At 39.4% G+C, this 22,390-nt stretch overlaps 2 protein-coding genes across 2 annotated transcripts; both read left to right on the top strand.

Annotated features, from left to right (window-relative positions):
• Nucleotides 1–11,150: 11,150 nt before the first annotated feature.
• On the top strand, nt 11,151–12,077 carry LOC114564237 (olfactory receptor 51E1-like). Its single transcript, XM_028591480.1, has one exon. The coding sequence runs from the start codon at nt 11,151–11,153 to the stop codon at nt 12,075–12,077; it is 927 nt and encodes a 308-aa protein (XP_028447281.1).
• A 4,892-nt stretch (nt 12,078–16,969) lies between these two features.
• LOC114564235 (olfactory receptor 2K2-like) lies at nt 16,970–17,893 on the top strand. The gene has a single exon (XM_028591478.1). It carries the CDS (start codon nt 16,970–16,972, stop codon nt 17,891–17,893), a length of 924 nt encoding a protein of 307 aa, XP_028447279.1.
• Nucleotides 17,894–22,390: the final 4,497 nt, after the last annotated feature.

The raw sequence follows: 22,390 nt of genomic DNA, 5'->3' as shown, positions 1-22,390 counted from the left end.
AAGAAAGTTTCTGAAATAAACCCCAAAAAGGTATATTAATGCCACAGCTGCCACTATTATCTGTTATAACAGTGGGTCATTAATCATTTTATTAACAAATACTGAAATAAAATGTACAATTATCACACTGTGCAAGTAGAATGAACATCCTTTCCAGCACAGTAATGATTAAAGCCCCCAAAAACATATCACACACTAGCTAGTAACATGTGTGATGTAGTGGAAAGTTAGCAAAATACAGATAAACTATAAGCTTCACATCACAGGGTCAAACGGTTAACATTCAGTACTCATTTCAGACTGAAACAACTCAGGAATAGATTAATCTGCTGCAACAATAGCTAAATAGAGTACAAACTTACATCGTCTCTGACTTCTGAACAGGCAACCACCGTAATGAAAAGAAACACAAGTCGATCTTAGGGATTTCTTATGTAACTTACTTAATTAACGTACGTAACTACACTGTAATAAGTGCTACACCCACCATGTAGGTTTAATATATTTTAAATAGTTGTGATCTACTTTATTTTATCTGTTTTATCTTTAAAAGTATCAATATACCTTTACTTACAATGTGTCAGTACACACACAACAATATATTTTAAATAATATCATCAAAGTTTATTTGAGTAGTTATTACTATGTGATTATTGTATAAATGAAGTGTTATAAAAGTGAGTTGACATACACAATCTGTGTGAGTAGTATATGTCTGTGATTGCTGTATTACACGAAGGTTATAGAAAACAAGTAGTCATCACTTTCCCCCTGATGCCTGAAGTGTCTGTTTGATCTGGGTGGACACGTGGGCAACAGACATCGGCAGCTTGCTTGAAAACTTCATACCCTCGGCACTGCAGAACTGAAAGGATGCTGGTTAAAATGGTAAGTTAAGCAATTTTAGCCAAATTATTGCTGAATTTGTGCTAAACCGATTATTCTAGAGGTCCAGTTCGGCAGTAAACATTAGCTAAATCGTATTAACTGACCTGGATGCATAGCAAGCTAGCTGTTAGCTGCCCAGTGGTCCTGTGGTCCTGTAAGCTACCTCGGCAGTCGGGGCTGTTACAGTGTTTATAACGCATCCTACTGCTAACGTTAATGTTAACTGAAAACAGACACCCGAAGTGAAGAGATTCAATGTAGGCTAAGCCAAGCAGATTCAACTGATATTCAATTAAGACAGGCTACAGACATGCTAGCTAATGTATGCCTTTGCTAACGTTACCACATTTCAGCCGTAAATTTTATCAACTCGTGGTCTACCACCCTTCACGTATGTAGCTAGCAGTAACGTGGTGTGTTGTAGTAACGTTAACGTTACACAACATTAGAAGCATAAATGGTTTTATAAAACCCCCCAGACAAAAGACACTAACTAGCTAACGTTAACATTAGCTGTTGGCTAACATTAAACAGAGATGTGATTGTTGAAGTTCAAACTTTGTTTACCAGTTCCACACGGAAACGAAGCCGCTATTAATAACATAATGCACAAAGTGCAGCATAAAAACAGACATCACACATAAAGGAAAAAATAAGAGTGAAAAAAGAGAGAAAAGTAGGCTACATTACAAACAAACAAATCAGTATACTGTGATAAAATATCGCAATGTAGGGTATTTTGGAAGTAACACTGAGTAAATATACATAAATAATGTTCAATAATGTACAAATGAATTATAAATACCATGATAATGTTGATGCCTGTTATAGTAGGCTATGCAGTTGAACAAAGCAGAATAAAAAACGACTTTTCTCCCAGTGGGGAGTTTTTGGCAGCTATCATTATGAGCAGTGTAACACATGTTAATAATTAACATATAAGTAGAAATTATCCTGTACAACAAAATTATAAAAAATATGAGAATGTCAATAATATAAATTGGCTAATTGGGGAACTCAGTGGTAGTTAAGGAATTGTGATTTGATATAGTGTCCCAATCCTTGTGAAATTCATAGATTGCCTTAAACACTCCTACAGGCCCTCATTTCCTTGTCTTATTGAGGTCTACGATGCAGTGTCTTTTTGAACACTTGCTAAAGTAAATCCACTGAATATCTTCTGTGATTATCAATTTTTCCTTGTTGAAAAGTATTGAAGTGAAGTCATTACATTTACCACTAACATTACTGCAACAAGGCTTGGTTGAATACTTGATTGGTCAATCACTTCATTCTGCGATCTAGTATTTCTATATAACAAACCATTACCATGTTTAACAGATAGTTGCCATGGAGTTCTGATTATTGAAGGGCTGACTATGTTTTTAAACAAATACAATCATTTTTTTTTAAATCGTCGTGCTCATCAGTGGTAAAGTTATCCATCCCGACCGAGTAACCTTTATGAGAAGCCCTATTATAAGCTGTGGAATAAGCGGAATAATGTAGAGCGAGCCTGTTGTTATCTCATTACCTGTTTCTCTAACCAAACTCCTAATTTTTTTGTCTCCATCTATAGAGTTGTGATGATACCAACATGTACGCCCAGCAGTTGCACAATGAAAGTTGACATGTGCCATCAGCCCAATGCCATTGGCATTGTCATCGAAGGACATCCAGTGGTCAGAGGTCTTTACAACTTGTTATAACTATACTGCCTACTGTTTGGACTTACTTATTAACTGGATATGAAATATCCACCACAACTGCAGCACACATTTGAGACGTACCAAAGGCTCTTTGTTGCAACAGACCCCTATGCGCCCTAAACCATCATCCAAATCCCCTCAACAACTTGTCTTAGGTGACTTTTTGTCACTTATTTCACCTTGGTAGGTGAGACTACACATACTGTTGCATTATAGCATAATGTGAAATGTTCAGGGTTATACAGTATATTGTCTGAATTTAACATAATTATGCTTAGTTCAACTTGTTCTATTTCATTTCAAAAAATATCTCTTCATCAAAACTCAATGGCAAAGTCAGAATTTTTCTTTTCAGTCATATTGTTAATATATATATATAACATATATAAACTAAATTGACAGGTAACTGTTCAGTTTGTCGTGCTACATGATGAAAACACTTTTGGCAAGTTACTCAGTTTGCATTTGTGTTCATTCTAATGTGCCTTAAATGAAAACTGACTTAACTGTTTACCAGTCAATACCTCATGAAGTAGATACACGTACTGTGTGTAGTAATTCAGCAGTTCTTACATTTGTATTAAAAATTATTATTGCAATTTTAATGTGATGTTATGTCTCACAATTACATTTTATAATGTAATGTTTACATACACTACCGGTCAAAAGTTTGGGGTCACTTAGAAATATCTATTCCACTCCATTCCAGACAGAATACCAACTGAGATCAGTTGCATTGTTTTTTTAATCAGGGCAGCAGTTTTCAGATTACATTATGTGCTTACATAATTGCTTTCCATTCTCCAATGTTTTCTCAGTTAGCCTTTTAAAATGATATCAGATGAGTAAACAGAATGTGCCTTTGGGACATTGGGTGAATGGTTGCTGATAATGGGCAATGTAGATATTGCATTAAAGATCAGCCACTTCTTTCTACAACAGTCTAGAACCCTTTTGCAATTAAGAACATAATGTAATCTGAAAACTGCTGCCCTTATTAAAAAAAGCAATGCAACTGATCAGATGGTATTCTGTCTGTAATGGAGTGGAATGGAAATTTCTAATTGACCCCAAACGTTTGACTGGTAGTGTATACTGTATGGCCTGTTTTGTAATAGTGCTAGTAGTAAATAGTACTGTTAGAATTAAAACTTCTCCGTGAATCATCACCTTATCGTGGTGGAGAGGTTTGTGTGGCTTTGTGCTCCTGGTAGGGTCTCCCAAGGCAAAGTGGTCTCAGGTGAGGGGCCAGACAAAGAATGGTTCAAAAACCCTATGAGTGATCGAGGTAGAGATGGAGTGACCCTGTCCGGAGGTAGCCCGGGGCCCCCGTCTGGAGCCAGTGAAGAGAGGGGCAGAGCTGTCAACCGATCACCATCTGGTGGTGAGTTGGGTCAGGGGGTGGGGGAAGACTCTGGTCAGACCTGGTAAGCAAAGTTTCCATTGCTGAAGCTGCGGCGAGGAGCTGTGGTCTTAGGGTCTTAGGTGCCTCAAGGGGCGGTAACCCACGAACACCGTGGTGGACACCGGTGGTCAGGGAAGCCGTCCGACTGAAGAAGGAGTCTTTCCGGGATATGTTATCCCAGAGGACTCCGGAGGCAGTTGCAGGGTACCGAAGGGCCCGAAGGGCTGCAGCCTCTGCCGTGAAAGAGGCAAAGCAGCGGGTGTGGGAGAAGTTTGGAGAAGACATGGAGAAGGACTTTCGGTCGGCACCAAAGTGCTTCTGGAAAACTGTTCGCCACCTCAGGAGGGGGAAGCGGGGAACCATCCAAGCTGTGTACAGTAAGGATGGGACACTGTTGACCTCAACTGAGGAGGTAATAGGGCAGTGGAAGGAGCACTTTGAGGAACTCCTGAATCCGACTAATACGCCCTCTATGTTAGAGGCAGAGCTGGAGGATGACAGGGGATTGTCGTCGATTTCCCAGGCGGAAGTCACTGATGTAGTCAAACAACTCCACAGTGGCAAAGCCCCGGGGATTGATGAGATCCGTCCAGAAATGCTCAAGGCTCTGGGTGTGGAGGGGCTGTCCTGGTTGACACGACTCTTCAACATTGCGTGGAAGTCTGGAACAGTGCCAAAGGAGTGGCAGACTGGGGTGGTGGTTCCCCTTTTGAAAAAGGGGGACCAGAGGGTGTGTGCCAATTACAGGGGTATCACACTTCTCAGCCTCCCTGGTAAAGTCTACTCCAAGGTGCTGGAAAGGAGGGTTCGGCCGATAGTCGAACCTCGGGTTGAGGAGGAACAATGCGGATTCCGTCCTGGTCGTGGAACAACGGACCAGCTCTTCACTCTCGCAAGGATCCTGGAGGGAGCCTGGGAGTATGCCCAACCGGTGTACATGTGTTTTGTGGATTTGGTGAAGGCGTATGACCGGTTCCCCCGGGAGATACTGTGGGAGGTGCTGCGGGAATATGGGGTGAGGGGGTCTCTACTCAGGGCCATCCAATCTCTGTACGACCAAAGTGAGAGCTGTGTCCGGGTTCTCGGCAGTAAGTCGGACTCGTTTCCGGTGAGGGTTGGCCTCCGCCAGGGCTGCGCTTTGTCACCAATCCTGTTTGTAATATTTATGGACAGGATATCGAGGCGTAGTCGGGGTGGGGAGGGGTTGCAGTTTGGTGGGCTGGGGATCTCATCGCTGCTCTTTGCAGATGATGTGGTCCTGATGGCATCATTGGCCTGTGACCTTCAGCACTCACTGGGTCGGTTCGCAGCCGAATGTGAAGCAGTTGGGATGAGGATCAGCACCTCTAAATCGGAGGACAAGAACAAGATCCAGGGTACAAGCGGCCGAAATGGGTTTCCTCAGGAGGGTGGCTGGCGTCTCCCTTAGAGATAGGGTGAGAAGCTCAGTCATCCGTGAGGAGCTCGGAGTAGAGCCGCTGCTCCTTCGCGTCGAAAGGAGCCAGTTGAGGTGGTTTGGGCATCTGGTAAGGATGCCCCCTGGGCGCCTCCCTAGGGAGGTGTTCCAGGCACGTCCAGCTGGTAGGAGGCCTCGGGGAAGACCCAGGACTAGGTGGAGGGATTATATCTCCAACCTGGCCTGGGAACGCCTCGGGATCCCCCAGTCGGAGCTGGTTAATGTTGCTCGGGAAAGGGAAGTTTGGGGTCCCCTGCTGGAGCTGCTCCCCCCGCGACCCGACACCGGATAAGCGGACGAAGATGGATGGATGGATGGATGGAGAATTTAAACTTTTGAAACAATGTTTTTTATTTTTTTAAATAAAAAACATTGTCTTTATGTTGTTCTTCTTAATATGAAATTCTTATTGATGAGAGAGGATCTAACAATCAAAACGTATTGTTTGGGATATAGATATGCATTTTTATAGCTGTTAATGCAGCAACATTGATTTACCGGAGGATCTAGCCTGGACTCAATGTAATGGAGTTCATTCACATGTGTGATTAGTTTAATTTTACTTATAAAATTGACTTAATGCAACTTAAATTATAGGTTGCTACAATCAATCGATACTCATTTTAATTGTGTTTAATGTCATGTACAAGTGAGTTACGTTTACTAAGAAAACTAACTCAATAATATCAGTAATATTAATTAACTAAACTTGATTTTTCTGGGTTCACGTTAAGTATTGTTGCAGTGTTCGTGCTACTTAAAAAAACCTGGAAGTAAACAAAACACAAAATGCCCAATGAAAACTCTTACCTCACTTTTTATAAGTAAAACAAAGGTATTACTTTTTAGAGTGTAACGTAGCCGTAACTTGACACACTGTAACCTTCCCAGTCTCCGTAGCGTGAGGAATTCACAACAGTAACGAGTAATGATGCAGCACATAAAAGTTTTATCGGAGTAAAAGTATTAAACTCATTGAAAATATGTACTCAAGTAAAAGTGGAAGTAGGAGAAGAAAATAATACTCCAGTAGAGTACAGATACAGCCTTTTAGTACTTAAGTACAGTAGTGAACTAGTTCTACTTCGTTACTATACATCTCTGGATTTTGCAAATGCTGCAAAAAGTTCTTTTTAATTTCATTCTGGAAAAATAAAGAGAGTAACAGGGACTGTATTTTGGTTCCTGTCATGTATTTTTTGTTTTTAATACTGTGGACTATACCTTATTTCAAATAAGCAGCGGTTACACACATGCACATATCCATGAAATCCCCATGAGAAACAAGAAAACCAGCCCTGTGCAAGGAACTCACAGCCTCAGTTGGGCAAATCATGAACTGCAGAACTGATTCTGTATTTATGGAACTATCCTGAACAAAATTATATACGGAACACTTGTTTTTTCCCCTATTTTTCATGAGCTTAATTCAAAGATCTATCTTTTCTATCTTTTTCTTTCAAATATTGTTCAGAAATCTGTCTAAATCTGTGTTAGTGAGCACTTCTTTATTGCCGGGATAATCCATCCACCTCACAGCTGTGGCATATCAAGACGCTCATTAGACAGCATGATTACTGCACAGGTGTACCCATTTCCACCTAGACTTTTATGCGTGAAAAACCGCAATTACTCGAAAACCTACTTTACCGAACTCCTCCTAGACCGTGCGACCGATCTGCTCGAAACTTGGCACATACCATCTCCAGACCAACCTGACAAAAAGTTATTAAAAGAATGTTTCTAGGATAAAAATGGCGCAAATTACGCACAAACAAATTTGTGTAGCTAACTATGAAAACACCAACTTTGCCATATCTCAATCAAAATAAATGCTATCAACGCGAAACTTTAGATTCACCACTAATATGAGCAACTTTAAATTTACAGGGTAAATGTACAATGGGTCATGGACCTCACCTACCAAAAAGTACACATGTGAACCATTGGGTGGCTTTGCCTTTAACTCCCACATTACACATCGCACATTAGAAAACCTTACATCCACGTGTTCCTTGAATTAAGCTGAATCACATGATGTAGGCCTCACCCATTTCCGCTAAGAAGTTTTATCGCAATATTGCGCAATGTGCAAAACCAACTTTTTCGATCTAGTCCTAGGCTGTGCGACCGATCTACACAAAACCTGGTAGGTAGCATCTCCAGAGGACCTGACCAAAGTTATTCAAAGAATTTTGCTACATTAAAGTATGTGAATTTGACGACCAAACAAATTTTCCTAGCTAGCTACTAAACACAAACTTTATCATATCTCGGCCAAATTAACCTTCAAATTGTCTTCCCATCAACCATGCACTTGTATTTTCCCTCCGGTTTGGATTGCCTGTTTATAAAGCATAGCTTTATATAAGCGTAGCTTAGGTAATTCTGTGTTACATCTTTTTAGCCAACTCCATAACTTGTTACCACTAGTTTTACACTTCTTTATGGAATTGATGGTGGATAAACCACATTTACATGAAATTATGCCTAATTTTTTGTAAAATAAGCAGAAATTAGGAATTAACTTGACTAATAGTTAAGGTCAGAGAAACATTGTTTATGAATGATCACAGATTTTCACCCAGGTAGACCATGAAGGTAGTGATCATTGTGGAACCATCCATGTTATTTTTGGGAAATAGGATGCTAGTACTGATGTAAAGCTGTCTCTTCTTCAGCTGCCAGTTAGAAGTCTAGCTGCAGACTTCTACACCAGCTGCAGGTGTGACAAAGACAATGGATAAATGTTATGCCCTCAGGTATTTTTGACAACTTATGGTCCGTCTGGTTTTACTTTCTAAAAAAAGCTTGTTAAACATCAACCCTGTTGTCAATCTACAAACACCAATTTCTTTCAGGACAAACTTCTTTCAGGACAAACTGGGCTATTACAATATGTGTGCTGCAGTTATGTCACTTAAATGTAAAAAAAGGTTGTGGAACCATAAAGACAAATAAAAAAATAAAACGGAAATTGAATCTCACAGATATATATTGATATCACACACAAAGCAATAAAAGCTAAGCCAATCTCCTGTCTAAAACAGTTCTCATATGTATTAGGAGTCAAACTGTGAAGGAAAAAAAAATTATAACTTATACATTGGACAAAATATCTACATTTCTTAAAAAAAAGTCCAGAGACTTTTGCCCTCATGACATTCACTTATGCCAGTACTCAAAATAATAATGTCATATTTATTGATATCACACACACAGCAACTCTACACAAGAATATGTGTTGTCTACAACAGAAGAACATTATAACTCATATAAAGGACAAACATTACATTACATTTCTTCAAATAAGGCCCAATGTATGCCAAAACTCAAAACAGAAATGCTATTATTCTCTGTAGAACGGTTTAGAACAGTTATAGACGATCTTTGGTCACATCTAACTATTCTGTTCTATATCCTCGGGTGATCTCTCTTCACAATAAACAATCTTTGCTTGGTCTCTCGGATGACGTATTGCCGGCCTTATATGGGCCTAATGTGTTGACGAGCCAGCCTTCCATTGGTTGGCAAGACATCAACAAGCGTCTCCCAGAGCATCATGGGAAACAAAATGGATGGTTAGCATCAGCGACATTGGCGATCGGCGACGATTAACGGACGAAAAATCATAAATTATGGACATAAAGTGTATCATTCTTGGATGAAAAAGTTTGGATTTATTGTTCAAAGACCCCGAAAAACTCTGGACTTCCAGGCTGGATACAAAACCTTCTGTAAGGGCCATGAAGACACTAAAGACATCCACAGAAGCTGTTAGCTTTTAGCTTCAACAGACGAGAGTCTTTCGTCTAATTATGGTTATAAAGTTATTAAATTATGAATCAGAGATGCTGTTTTGTCGTACACGAGAAGGTCGGGTGTACACATTTACAGCATCTGCACATGCAAAATATAAAGCATGTATTGCGTTACATAGGCTACATGTACTACTTCAATATCTCATTTTACGCTATCAGTGGTTGCTTGCAAGCGAGGCACGCCAGACAGAATGTTAACACACATGGAACGACAACTAATTAACATTCGGGAATATTCATACATATACCAAAACTATACTGAGATTAAAAATACACATGATAGACACAGAGTAGTACTACTTCCAATGTATGGACGTGACTAGCGGAGTTTACGGCTAGCCACGTTAGCCACGTTAGCTTCAGTATGCAGAAACTCACAGTCAAAAGGAAACATTAACAAAGTTTCTGTCAAAACATGCAAAATGTAGTACGATCGTTACAGTGCATGGGAATAATATATCACATTAGATACATCAGAGTTGTCAACCTAAACATCAATTTACTTTTAGAAAACTGATATACTGGGTGAAGTACTTTGTACACTGAACCTACCCGATTAAAAGTATACAGTAGTAACACGAGACTACACGCAGCAGATCTGCAGTACACCATATGGCCAAGGGTGGCTCCATTCACAACTATTAAACAACGCTGTTCATTTTTGGCAAAAATCATATATAACAATACACTACATTTTTGACTCTGTTACATATATCATGTTAAAACCACACCATTTAAATTTCAGAGAAATTGAATGTTTGTCACATACGACTGACTTCCTGTTGCCAGCAGATGGCGCTATGACGATGACTTAATATGGGCATCTAATTTAGATGTTTCCAGGTCGGGACTCTTATCCAGTATGTGACGTTTTAGGTAGATTGGATAGTGTAAAGTGCAGTTACAACAGCTTCCTGTGTTATGGTGAAACATTGCAGCCACGCTCACATTCCACAAAAACACAAAAGCTTTTAAATTTGGCATTGTGAAAGTCTAGACATGCTGTTGACCCAATTTGGGAAGGATCTGTTAAATCCTTTAGGAGTATAAAAAAAGTCCCATACCTGTAAAGGGCCTAAATGGTTTGTTGGAATATATTGGAATGCCATGATGAACAGTGACAAAAAAGGTAATAGAACTATGAACTATTAATAATAATAAAAGTAGTAGCAGTGGCCATTGAGCAGGAACACAGCAGCAGCCGCAGCCTCGACTCAGGTGCAACAACAATCCAAGGAAATCCTTTGTCTGTGCTGGCCGGCAGCTGATTTTGCAGGGTGAAGCATGGGTACCCGGTGGATTTTACTCCTTTTCCTTAAAAGGAGGGTGGTAATCCTGGAGGTAACCCTGAAAAACACATTTAGTAAATTCAGCACCACAGGTGCTCAAAAAAAAACTAAATGCATAAGCAGATACAGTTTAATCTTGTTGTGATTATTTAATGTAGACATTTTTTTACATGGTGCAATACAAAGTGACTGACGCACATTAATGATCTAATCAAGAACAGCCCAACAATATCTATTGGTTTAGGTCTCAAGGTCTCAGGAGTTTGGTCACACAGAATCACACAACCAGAGCAAACAAAGTCTAACAACAACTATGAGGCCAGTCCTCCAGAGTTTGATCAAGTTGTTTGCATGTTAGTAGCTTTTCCTTTGGAGAGGTTAATGAGATCCATGGAGGTTGAAGCAGTCTGATAAAAACTTCCCACTGACTCAAACAGATCACAGATCCAACTTCTGTGATTCCTGGATCACACCAGTGCGTATTAAGATCAGGTACTGTTGAATGAAAAGACAATCTCAGGTTCTATGAGACTTCTAGTAATATACCTGTTTTATTCATTTATTTAATTTAAGACAATCTTAATGGATAATGAATTGAATGTAACATATATAACTTTTGATGGGCATGTGGAAGTACACACATACAGATATCTTTATTTTGTGATCATGTTTACAGCATATATTCTAATAATTTGCAGTAATTCCACTATTGTGGGCATCATAGTGATTAACAAATCCCTCCATGAGCCTATGTACATTTTTATTGCAGCTTTGTTAATCAACTCTGTTCTTTTCAGCACTGCTATCTATCCAAAGCTTTTGATTGACTTTTTATCTGAAAAACAGATCATATCTTATTCAGCCTGTCTCTTTCAGTGGTGTATATATTACACTCTAGCCTCTTCAGAATTCTTCCTGTTGTCAGCAATGGCCTATGATAGATATGTGTCTATATGTAAACCTCTGCAATATCACACTATCATGAGAAAAACAACTGTTTATATTTTCCTGATTTTAGCTTGGATTCTGCCTGCTTGTCAGATGTCAGTGGGACCATTGCTGATTTCTAATGAAAAACTCTGTTTCTTTATCTTGAAAGGAATAATTTGCAACAGCACAGTTAACACACTTCACTGTGTGACTTCAAAAGGCCAGAATATATATGGATTGATTGTGTTTGTAAGTGCTGTACCTCTCCCTCTTCTCTTCATACTTTTTACATACACCAGGATACTTATAATAACCTATCGAAGTAGTAGAGAAGTCAGGAGAAAAGCTGCACAGACCTGTTTACCCCACCTGTTGGTTCTATTCAACTTTTCCTGTTTGAGTACATATGATGTACTTGTAGGTCGACTGGAAACAAATGTTCCCAAAACTGTACGTTTAATAATGTCTTTACAAATGATTTTGTATCATCCTCTTTTTAATCCGATCATTTATGGACTGAAAATGAAAGACATTTTTAAACACCTAAAGAGATTGTTCAGTGAAGACAAATTAAACTAATACATTCACTTTTTTAACAATGTAATAATAATGCAAATTTGGGATTTATCTCATTCATGGAAGGCATTTAATTCAAGGATTTGTTTCTAATTGATCTAACCATAATGAAAAACATTGTTAGCTTCATATTTTTTCTGCTGATCTTTAAAAATGCTTTTATCTCATCACGTAATCAAAAAAATGCTTTCTGAAGTTTCAAGTTTGTTTCTGTAGTAAAGTTAAACTTAATTACCAGTATTGAAATTTATACTGTATGAATACCATGTTTTTCTCATTCTTCTGATTGAACATTCCAAGATGTTTAAATGAACAACCTTGATTGCAAATGTGCATACCTTTGTGAGTTTTCTGTTAAAATTTGTTTATTCCAGTGTCTGATTTTGCAAATACTGCATGCAAAAAGTGTTTTTTAATTTAATTCTGGAAAAATAAAGGGAGCAACAGGACCGTACTTTGGTTTCTGTCATATGTTTTTTGTTATTAACACTGTTTGTGAACAGAACCTTATTTGCAGCGGTTAAACACATGCACATATCCATGAAATCCCCATGAGAAACAAGAAAATCTGCCCTGTGCAGGGAACTCACAGCCTCACTTGGGTAAATCAGGAACTGCAGAACTGAGTCTGTATTTATGGATCTATTTACATTCCTGTACTTTCTGAAATATTTATTAGCTTCTTTTGTACACGCTGCCGTCCATAGAGGTAAGGATATTTCCTTGAATGTCCTCTGCCAGGCGTTTCTCATTATTATTTGTAACTAAAATTCTTTTTAATTGTCTTGAGTTTGGGCTGTGAATTTGATACAAGTCTGGGCATGAAACACCTATGGAGACACTAACCTTAACAGAAACAAACAAAAAACGTGTGAGATCAATTTAAACAATGATAGATTATAACATACTAAAATACTTATATCACTAAGAAATGCAAAATAATCACCTGCATATATTTTACATTAATATTATTCACACCGGCAGCGATGCAAATTTGCAACAAGTTTCGGATATTCTCGCCAGCTCGTCAACCAGGGACATGACACCGCTGCTGAAGCGAGAGAGAAAGTAACTAGAGATCCAGTGTGAGCGGGCAAGAGAGAGTGATCAGAGCAGAGGAGAGTTAAAGTTTAGCCGTGAAGCTATCAAGTAAATATACATTAGTTAATCTGCAGTTTGAGCACATATAAATGCTGCAGCTCATCAAAACCACTGGAGCTGTCTGGTGTTGTTTCACCGGCTCCTGAGTGGAGTGACGGGGGTTTGCTCTGGAGAGTCCGGCCCTGTCTTCCCTGAAGCAGGAAAAGCTGTTCATTAATTTTACTTGTGAATAACGCAATTGAGAACCACCCATGTTATTTTTGGTTAATTTGGTTGAAAGAAATCCATATTTCTGCACAACAACAACAAAGGTGGGAAGAATAACAGTGCAGATGCCAGGGCAGATGAATCGTGCGAAAGAGCGTAAACAGATATCATAGCAGTGCAGGTGAAGCTGTGCATCTGTGCAACTATGCAATGGGGCATGACAGAGAATGGAATAAGGGTGTGCAAAACAGTGCAATGGATGACAAACAATGGAAAATAGTTAGCACGTACAGTGATAGTGATTGGATAGGAGCTCAGACAGACGTACTTTAAAGGGATACACCACCGTTTGTTGAAATACGGGCTTATCACGGTCTACCCTAGCTGTAGATAGGTGGGGTCTCCTCTAGCTGTAGATAGGTGGGGTCTCCCCTAGCTGTAGATAGGTGGGGTCTCCTCTAGATGTAGATAGGTGGGGTCTCCTCTAGCTGTAGATAGGTGGGGTCTCCTCTAGCTGTAGATAGGTGGGGTCTCCTCTAGCTGTAGATAGGTGGGGTCTCCCCTAGCTGTAGATAGGTGGGGTCTCCTCTAGATGTAGATAGGTGGGGTCTCCTCTAGCTGTAGATAGGTGGGGTCTCCCCAAGCTGTAGATAGGTGGGGTCTCCTCTATCTGTAGATAGGTGGGGTCTCCTCTAGCTGTAGATAGGTGGGGTCTCCTCTAGCTGTAGATAGGTGGGGTCTCCCCTAGATGTAGATAGGTGGGGTCTCCTCTAGATGTAGATAGGTGGGGTCTCCTCTAGCTGTAGATAACTGGGCCAACGCATTTTTTGTGAATGCATTGTTTTAGTCCGGTGCAACACTGGTAGCGCCGCCGCTAGTTAGCTTAACGTAGTGAATGGAATCCTATGTTGTCGGTTAGCATGTTGTGAGTAAAAGTGAGCCAACAAAAGACAAAAAAACAACCTAATTACTTGCATTGAGACAAAAAATGCATTGGCCCAACTATCTATTGCCAGGGTAGACCGTGATAAGCCCTATTTCAACAAACGGTGGCGTATTCCTTTAAAGGCAGTTTGTGGGATAAGGGTTTTGAGTTTCAGGGTTTTTTGTAGTTCATTCCAGTCATTTGCAGCTGAGAACTGGAAGGAGTGGCAGCCAAAAGAGGTGTGGGCTTTTGGCGTGACCAGGGAGATGTAATTGCTTGAGCAAAGGCTGCGGGTGGGTATACCTATTGTGACCAGTGAGCTAAGGTACAGCGGGGCTTTGCCTAACAAGGACTTGTAAATGAGTTGGTACCAGTGAGTTAAGCGTTGAGTGTGTAACGAGGGCCAGCCAACTAATGCATATACAGTATCTCACAAAAGTGAGTACACCCATCACATTTTAGTAAATATTTCATTATATTGTTTAATGGGTTTTATGTCAGTTAGCCTAATAGCTGGTTTGATTTGCATTGAGAGATGATTTTATGAAAAGTACCCCATGCCAATCTCTAGGTATGGTGAAGGGTATGTGATGATGTGGGGCTATTTTAATTCCAAAGGCCAAGGTAACTTTATCAGGATGCATAGTATCCTGGATCCATGAAATAACTGGCCTTTAAAAATAAAAATCTGCCTGCCTCTATGGGAATTTAAGATAGGGGTGTACTCACTTTTGTTGCCAGCGGTTTGGACATTAATGGCTGTGTGTTGAGTTATTTTGAGGGGACAGCACATTTACACTGTTATACAAGCTGTACACTTAATACTTTACGTTGTAGCAAAGTGTAATTTCTTCAGCGTTGTCCCATTAAAAGATATAATGTGAGACTTTTGTGAGATACTGTAGGTTGCAATGGTGGGTTTTATAAGGGGGCTCTGGACACAAAATGTATGGCACGGCAGTTCTGTAAATGACATCACCTAAATCGAGAATTGGTAAAATTGTCATTTAGACCAAAGCGAGTTTGCAACATGAATGAAGGAGGCCCTGTTGCAGAATAGGAAACCGATCCTAGACTTAACTTTAGATTGAAGATGGTTTATGTGTTGCTGGAAGGAGATACCTAAGTATTTGTACACCGCCACATTTTCTAATTCCAAGCCATCGAGCGTGGTAATGCTAATTGGATGAGCAGGGGTGGGCAGCAATCGCTTGAAAAGCATGAACTTGGTTTTGCCAAAGTTTAGTAGTAATTTGATGTTTTAGAAGGAGTGCTGAATGGCATTGAAGCTCTCCTGGAGGTTTGGTAGCACAGTATCCAATAAGGGGCCGGATGTGTACAGGATGGTGTTGTGTGCATAGAGGTGGATTTGAGAGTTCCCAAGAGCGAGAGCCACATCATTGCTGTATAAGGAGAAAAGAGTCTGCCCGAGAATCGAACCTTGTGGCACCCCCGTAGAGACGCCCATGGGCCCAGACAACAGTCCCTCAGCTTTAACGCACTGGACCCAATCAGAAAAAGTTATTGAACCATGCGAGTCATGAGAGAACCCAAGGTTGTTGAGTCTGTCGATAAGAATACGATGGTTAACAGAGTCAAAGGCCTTGGACAGATCAATGTAGACGGCTGCACAGTAATGTTTTTTGTCAATGGCGGCTGTGATGTTGTTTATGACCTTGAGGGTGGCTGTTCGAGATAGTTGGTAATCTGTTTGTTGACCAAGCTTTCGAGGATTTTCGAAAGACAGGGTAAGATAGATATGGGTCTATAGCAGTTTGGGTCAAGGGTGTCTCCCCCTTTGAAAAGAGGGATGACTGCGGCGGAATTCCAATCTCCAGGAATTTCTGAGGATGCGAGAGACAGGTTAAACTGGCTGGCTTCAATTTGGATGAATGGATCAATGGATCAAATAAACACTGTCTTTTAGGGACAATTACCCAATTAGTGCAATCTAATGGTTGCGGTTCTGATTTAGGCACACATAAGTCAAACAGGACTTCTTGAGAAGACTCAGATATGCTCAGACTCAATCCGAACCACAGAGGCAGCTGCTGACATTAAAAATCCCAGAAAGGAACTGGCATGTACAGTAACCCAGATGTTACCCACATCTCCCAGGAGCATGTTTGCAGATAATGTTAGGATCATTTTACACTTGCCGTTTTATTATAATATTGCAGCAAGCATTGTAGGGAGTTTTAATAAGTATAGTTGCAACCACTTTATTGGCATATACCTAACTCGTAACTTGAACAAGCTGCAGAGGCTATGTAGTGCACTCTGATGGTTGGACTTTGTAATTCATCTAATCTATAGGTTTAGGTCTCAAGGTCTCAGGAGTTTGATCACACAGACTCACATAACCTGAGCAAACAAAGTCTAACAACAACTATAAGGTCAGGCCTCCAGAGTATCATCTAGTTGTTTACATGTTAGTAGCTTTTCCTTTGGAGAGGTTAATGAGATCCATGGAGGTTGAAGCAGTCTGATAAAAACTTTCTAAGGACTCAAACAGATCTCAGATCCAATATCTGTGATTCCTGGATCACACCAGTGTGTTTCAAGGTCAGGTACTGTTGACTGAAAAGACAATCTCAGGTTATAGGAGATGTCTAGTAATTTACTTGTTTTATTCATTAACATTTTGTTTCAGACAACCATAATGGATAAATTAAATGTAACATATATAACTTTTGATGGGCATGTGGAAGTGCAGAAATACAGATATCTTTATTTTGTGATCATGTTTACAGCATATATTCTAATAATTTGCAGTAACTCCACTATTGTATGCATCATAGTGATTAACAAAGCCCTCCATGAGCCTATGTACATTTTCATTGCAGCTTTGTTAATCAACTCTGTTCTTTACAGCACTGCTATCTATCCAAAGCTTTTGATTGACTTTTTATCTGAAAAACAGATCATATCTTATTCAGCCTGTCTCTTTCAGGGGTTCATATATTACACTCTAGCCTCTTCAGAATTCTTCCTGTTGTCAGTCATGGCCTATGACAGATATGTGTCTATATGTAAACCTCTGCAATATTCAACTATCATGAGAAAAAAAACTGTTTATATTTTCCTGATTTTAGCTTGGATTCTTCCTGCTTGTCAGGTTTCTGTGGGAACGTTGCTGAATGCTAATAGAAAACTGTGTACCTTTATTTTGAAAGGAATAATCTGTAACAGCACAGTTCAGAATCTTCATTGTGTGAGTTCAGCCGTGCTGAATATATATGGCTTGATTGTTTTAGTAAGTACTGTACCTCTCCCTGTACTCTTCATACTTTTTACATACACCAGGATACTTATAATAACCTATCGAAGTAGTAGAGAAGTCAGGAGAAAAGCTGCACAGACCTGTTTACCCCACCTGTTGGTTCTAATCAACTTTTCCTGTTTGAGTACATATGATGTACTGCTGGCTCGACTGGAAACAAATGTTCCCAAAACTGTACGTTTAATAATGTCTTTACAAATGATTTTGTATCATCCTCTCTTTAATCCGATCATATATGGACTGAAAATGAAAGAAATCTTTAAACACCTAAAGAGATTTTTTAGTGAAGACAAATTAAACTAATATATTCACTTTTTAACAATGTAATAATAATGCAAATTTGTGATTTATATCATTCATGGAAGGCATTTGTTTCTAATTGACCTAACCATAATGAAAAACATTGTTAGCTTAATATTTTTTTGCTGATCTTTAAAGATGCTTTTATCTTATCATGTAATCAAAAAATGCTTTCTGAAGTTTCATGTTTTTTTCTGTAGTAAAGTTAAGCTTCATTACCAGTATTGAAATGTATATGAATACCATATTTTCTCTGTCTTCTGACGGAAAGACAACACAAGGGTTTTAATCTTTGCTTTTTCCAGTGTCTGATTTTCTAAATACTGCATGCAAAAAGTGTTTTTTCATTTAATTCTGGAAAAATAAAGAGAGTAACCCTTATATTGTCCTTCGTGTCATGGGGACTTGTTTAGTTTATTTACATTTTGTATTAGCCTGTCCAAACGCATTTGAGTGTAGCACGGGTCTCTGCCTCCCCCCCGTGCCAGTTCACATGAAATGACATCATATAGTACGCAAGGGTCACCGGGGGACCCAAAGCTCAACACCAGACCAATGCAAAAACATCAAATAGAATGAACGGGCCCAGGGACCCAAAGGACAACACAAGGGGTAACAGGGACCGTATTTTGGTTCCTGTAATATATTTTTTGTTATTCCCTGGCTACATAGTACACTATGATGGTTGGACTTTGCAATTAATCCGTGGTTCGGCCTAACTGAGGGGGTGGGGATGATCCGTAAGTGTCACAGATTTACTTCGGTCCATTACACCTACACCTACCTCTGCTACTGTATATTGGAAGTCACTGACAATTTATTGATCAATTGAAAATTTATATCAAAATCATGGCCTATGACAGATATGTGTCTATATGTAAACCTCTGCAATATCACACTATCATGAGAAAAAAAACTGTTAATATTTTCCTGGTTTTAGCTTGGATTCTTCCTGCATCTCAGATGTCAGTGGGACCATTGCTGATTGTTAATGAAAAGCTCTGTTACTTTATATTGAAAGGAATAATTTGCAACAGCACAATTAACACACTTCACTGTGTGAGTTCAGCAGTGCTGAATATATTGGGCTTGATTGTTTTTGTAATTGTTGTACCTCTCCCTGTACTCTTCATACTTTTTACATACACCAGGATATTTATAATAACCTATCGAAGTAGTAGAGAAGTCAGGAGAAAAGCTGCACAGACCTGTTTACCCCACCTGTTGGTTCTGATTAACTTTTCCTGTTTGCTTGCATATGATGTACTGCTTTGTCGACTGAAAATTGATTTTCACAAAACTGTACGTTTGATAATGTCTTTAAAACTAGTAATATATCATCCTCTCTTTAATCCGATCATGTATGCAATGAAAATGAAAGAAATTTATAAACACCTGAAGAGGTTGCTGTGCAAAATGGTCTGATGTATTAACACTTTTGTACAGTCATTGTTTTGTAATACTGCAGAGATGTGATAACTCTGAACATTTAAAGACTTTAAAGACATGATCAATGTCCTTAAAATATACATAGGATAATAAATGTTAAGCACTTATTGATCCTCAGGGGGTTTCAGGAGTTGCAGCAGCACAAAGACAGAAATAAGTATAGATAGGCTAAATAGAGAAATACAAAATGTATATCTATAGTACAGTAGTGTGTGTATACAGTATATAGAATGGGATAGTGTAGTAGTAGTAGTAGAAGATAAGATCTGTTTTTAATTTTCACCCATTTACCATACCCAAATTGAAAAAAACAAAGAACTATAAGGCCAAAATGCATGTGTGAGGCTCCATTTGAAACCGGAATTATTCTAGTATCTGAAAATGTGTTTATTTAAAACATTTGGTTAAAACACAACCTAATCTACTACAGTTCCAACATAACTCAAAACATGTTTTTGATCTTCGTCCATATTAAGTCATATTTGAATGTACTAAGACATGCTTTATGCCACCTTTACACAGTTTCAATCCTCTAGTCTAACATTAAGCTAGAGAGATTTAAGTTTCTGGAGTCATTGGTGTCCCCTAGACCTCTCCAAAACATTTCCAACTGACCACATTGGTTACTCATGTCTTGCACGTTCACGGCTTTCTTAAATAGACCACGGTATCAATCACAGATTTACTGATGCAGAAATGGAAAAGACGTGTGCCGCTGAGCAGCAGCTTCTAATGGAAAATTACGAGGAGGTGAAACATATAATATGCAAAAAGGGAAATACGGCTGTTATCAAATGGAAAGAAAAAGACTGACAGACGATAGCGGACCGACTGAAATCTACTTAGTCACTCCACATTTTTACAAAGTTGTACATTCTGTTTTAATTGCTTTAATATGCTTGTTTTATGTGTTGATTTATTGCTGTATCTGCTTTTATGTGCTAAATGTGCTGGTTTACACTAAAGTGTCTTTGAGTAGCTACATGTAGTAGAAATTAAATGTATTATTATTTAGCCTACTTTGCCTTAAAAGTGAGCAGAGGGAAATCTTGTTCCCCGGGAAATTTATCCTAAGGACTAGGCTTAATTTCAAAGCCTTATTCATAATGCGAGAATATGTTCTACAACCATATGCACAAATCTCCATAAGCTATGTCTAATTCTAAATATCTTTCAACAATTAATGAGCAGGGGTGAGCAGCGGAGGAAAAGCCCATTTCCTCCGTATCCTTTATCTCAGGGTGCCAGTGCAACCATTTCTTACCATCTAAACAACTGCAATAGTAGGATTTAAATCAAACTCATGACAGGAATAGTGACAAGTAATGCATGTTAATAAAATGAAGCAGAACACATTCAGAAGACAAAGGAATAACTGTTAAACACGTTTATTTCAGATCAGAGCGACAGCTGATTGAACACATAACCGGCAATTTCCACTGGATGCGGAACGTCTCCGGAACGTCTCCTGAACGTCTCCGGAACGTTGACGGAGTCATTAGGTTTCCATTAAAGTCAATCTGTGTATCTCCACAGACTGCGGAACGTCTGCGTCCTGACTCCGTCCCAGTTCCGTCAGTCCGGAGCAGATACACAGAGCTTCTGTTTTTGACGGATGACGGAGAGCTCCGCAGCAATTCAGCACACGGCAGATAGTGCGGGACAGGAAGTGGAGCACAGAAACAAAATAAATATCCAGTTAATTTTCAAAATAAAATACACCGTGCCAAGGCCGGATTTACCACCGGGCTGATTGGGCTGGTGCCCGGGGGCCTCCGACCTCTAGGGGGTCTCCTAGACCCCACTAACTGTGTGGCCTTTTTTATTTATTTATTTATTTAAAATTAAATTAAAATACAATTAATGAATTAGTGTGTGTGTATGTGTGTTAACAATAATTTAGTTGCACACAAAAAAGTATTATGATCAGTTTTTTGCTGCCGGCTGTCTGATGACTACGAGTCAGGTTACCTCGGAAACGATTGAGCGGCAAGCCAGGCGGTGGAGGACAGAGTGAAAGAGAGGAGAGGACATCAACAAAACAAACAACATGGATAAAAAACGGCGGAGCCACAAAACGGAAAGCTAAAAGGGAAAAGGTAGCGGAGAGGATTTAAAGAGCTAATAAAGAGCCTGGCGGCGCCTGCGGTGATGCTAGCGATGAGGAGTTTAGCATCATAACATCCAGCCTGGCTATTTCAGATAAACAATTAGAACAACATCAGCACCCTGAGCATCAGCAGCGGGACATGACAGAGAACCACAGCCCGGCTGGAGTGACAGACCCCCCCCCAAACACACACCACGGTCTCCGACTCCGCAGGTGGCAGAGACCCGGCCGTATGTAGCTACATTACCAGTTTGACAGCCTCAAAATGTAGGTCTATCTACTACTTTTCACACTTATTAAACACCCTGATTATTATAGATAGACCGATCGGCGCCGAAGCCTTCCGAATCTGCGTCCACCGACCCTCCTAAATAAATATTGTTTTCTGATTTAGCTAGAGCCCAGCACCTCTGCTCTCTCCCCATATGATATGTTGCTTTTTTAATCATGTAACGTTGTTGTATTAATAGACATTTTTATGACCAGATACGCGGTCTGGCTTATCAATGCATTTAAATGCATCATATGTGGGAGTCATTCTCTAGTTGAGGGTACTTTCACGTCATATTTCACCTAATATTTTAAAAGTAGCCTATATCTTTTGTCTTTCTCCGTCAGTTCACCGCAGAGAATCGGTGAAGTATAGCTTTGTTGTTTTTAATAATTTTAGAACCTTCCGCTGATTAAATCACTTAGGCCTATTCACAAGATGTTATGTTTTTTTTATTTGAATGTTATATGTATGTTACAGTTTGTTGGTCTTACCAGTGAAAAAGAATTAGTTTGTTGTGTAAGACAGAACGTGGTCATTCATATCAGACAATCGGACAGCGAGCAGGCATCTCTGCAACGCCAAAATCACCTAACTGTAGGTCTACATATTTAATACGGGTTTTGTCACCACTAAATATAATAATATCTGCAGATAATGTAATACAAAA

Source organism: Perca flavescens, chromosome 11, assembly GCF_004354835.1.
Source record: "Perca flavescens isolate YP-PL-M2 chromosome 11, PFLA_1.0, whole genome shotgun sequence".
Taxonomy (NCBI): domain Eukaryota; kingdom Metazoa; phylum Chordata; class Actinopteri; order Perciformes; family Percidae; genus Perca; species Perca flavescens.
Note: the sequence above shows the minus strand (reverse complement) of the source record. Positions and strands in the feature narration are given on the sequence as shown.

Bases quoted from the DNA above. Each gene is read 5' to 3' on its own strand.
- LOC114564237 (XM_028591480.1), top strand. From the start codon at position 11,151: ATGGATAATGAATTGAATGTAACATATATAACTTTTGATGGGCATGTG.
- LOC114564235 (XM_028591478.1), top strand. From the start codon at position 16,970: ATGGATAAATTAAATGTAACATATATAACTTTTGATGGGCATGTGGAA.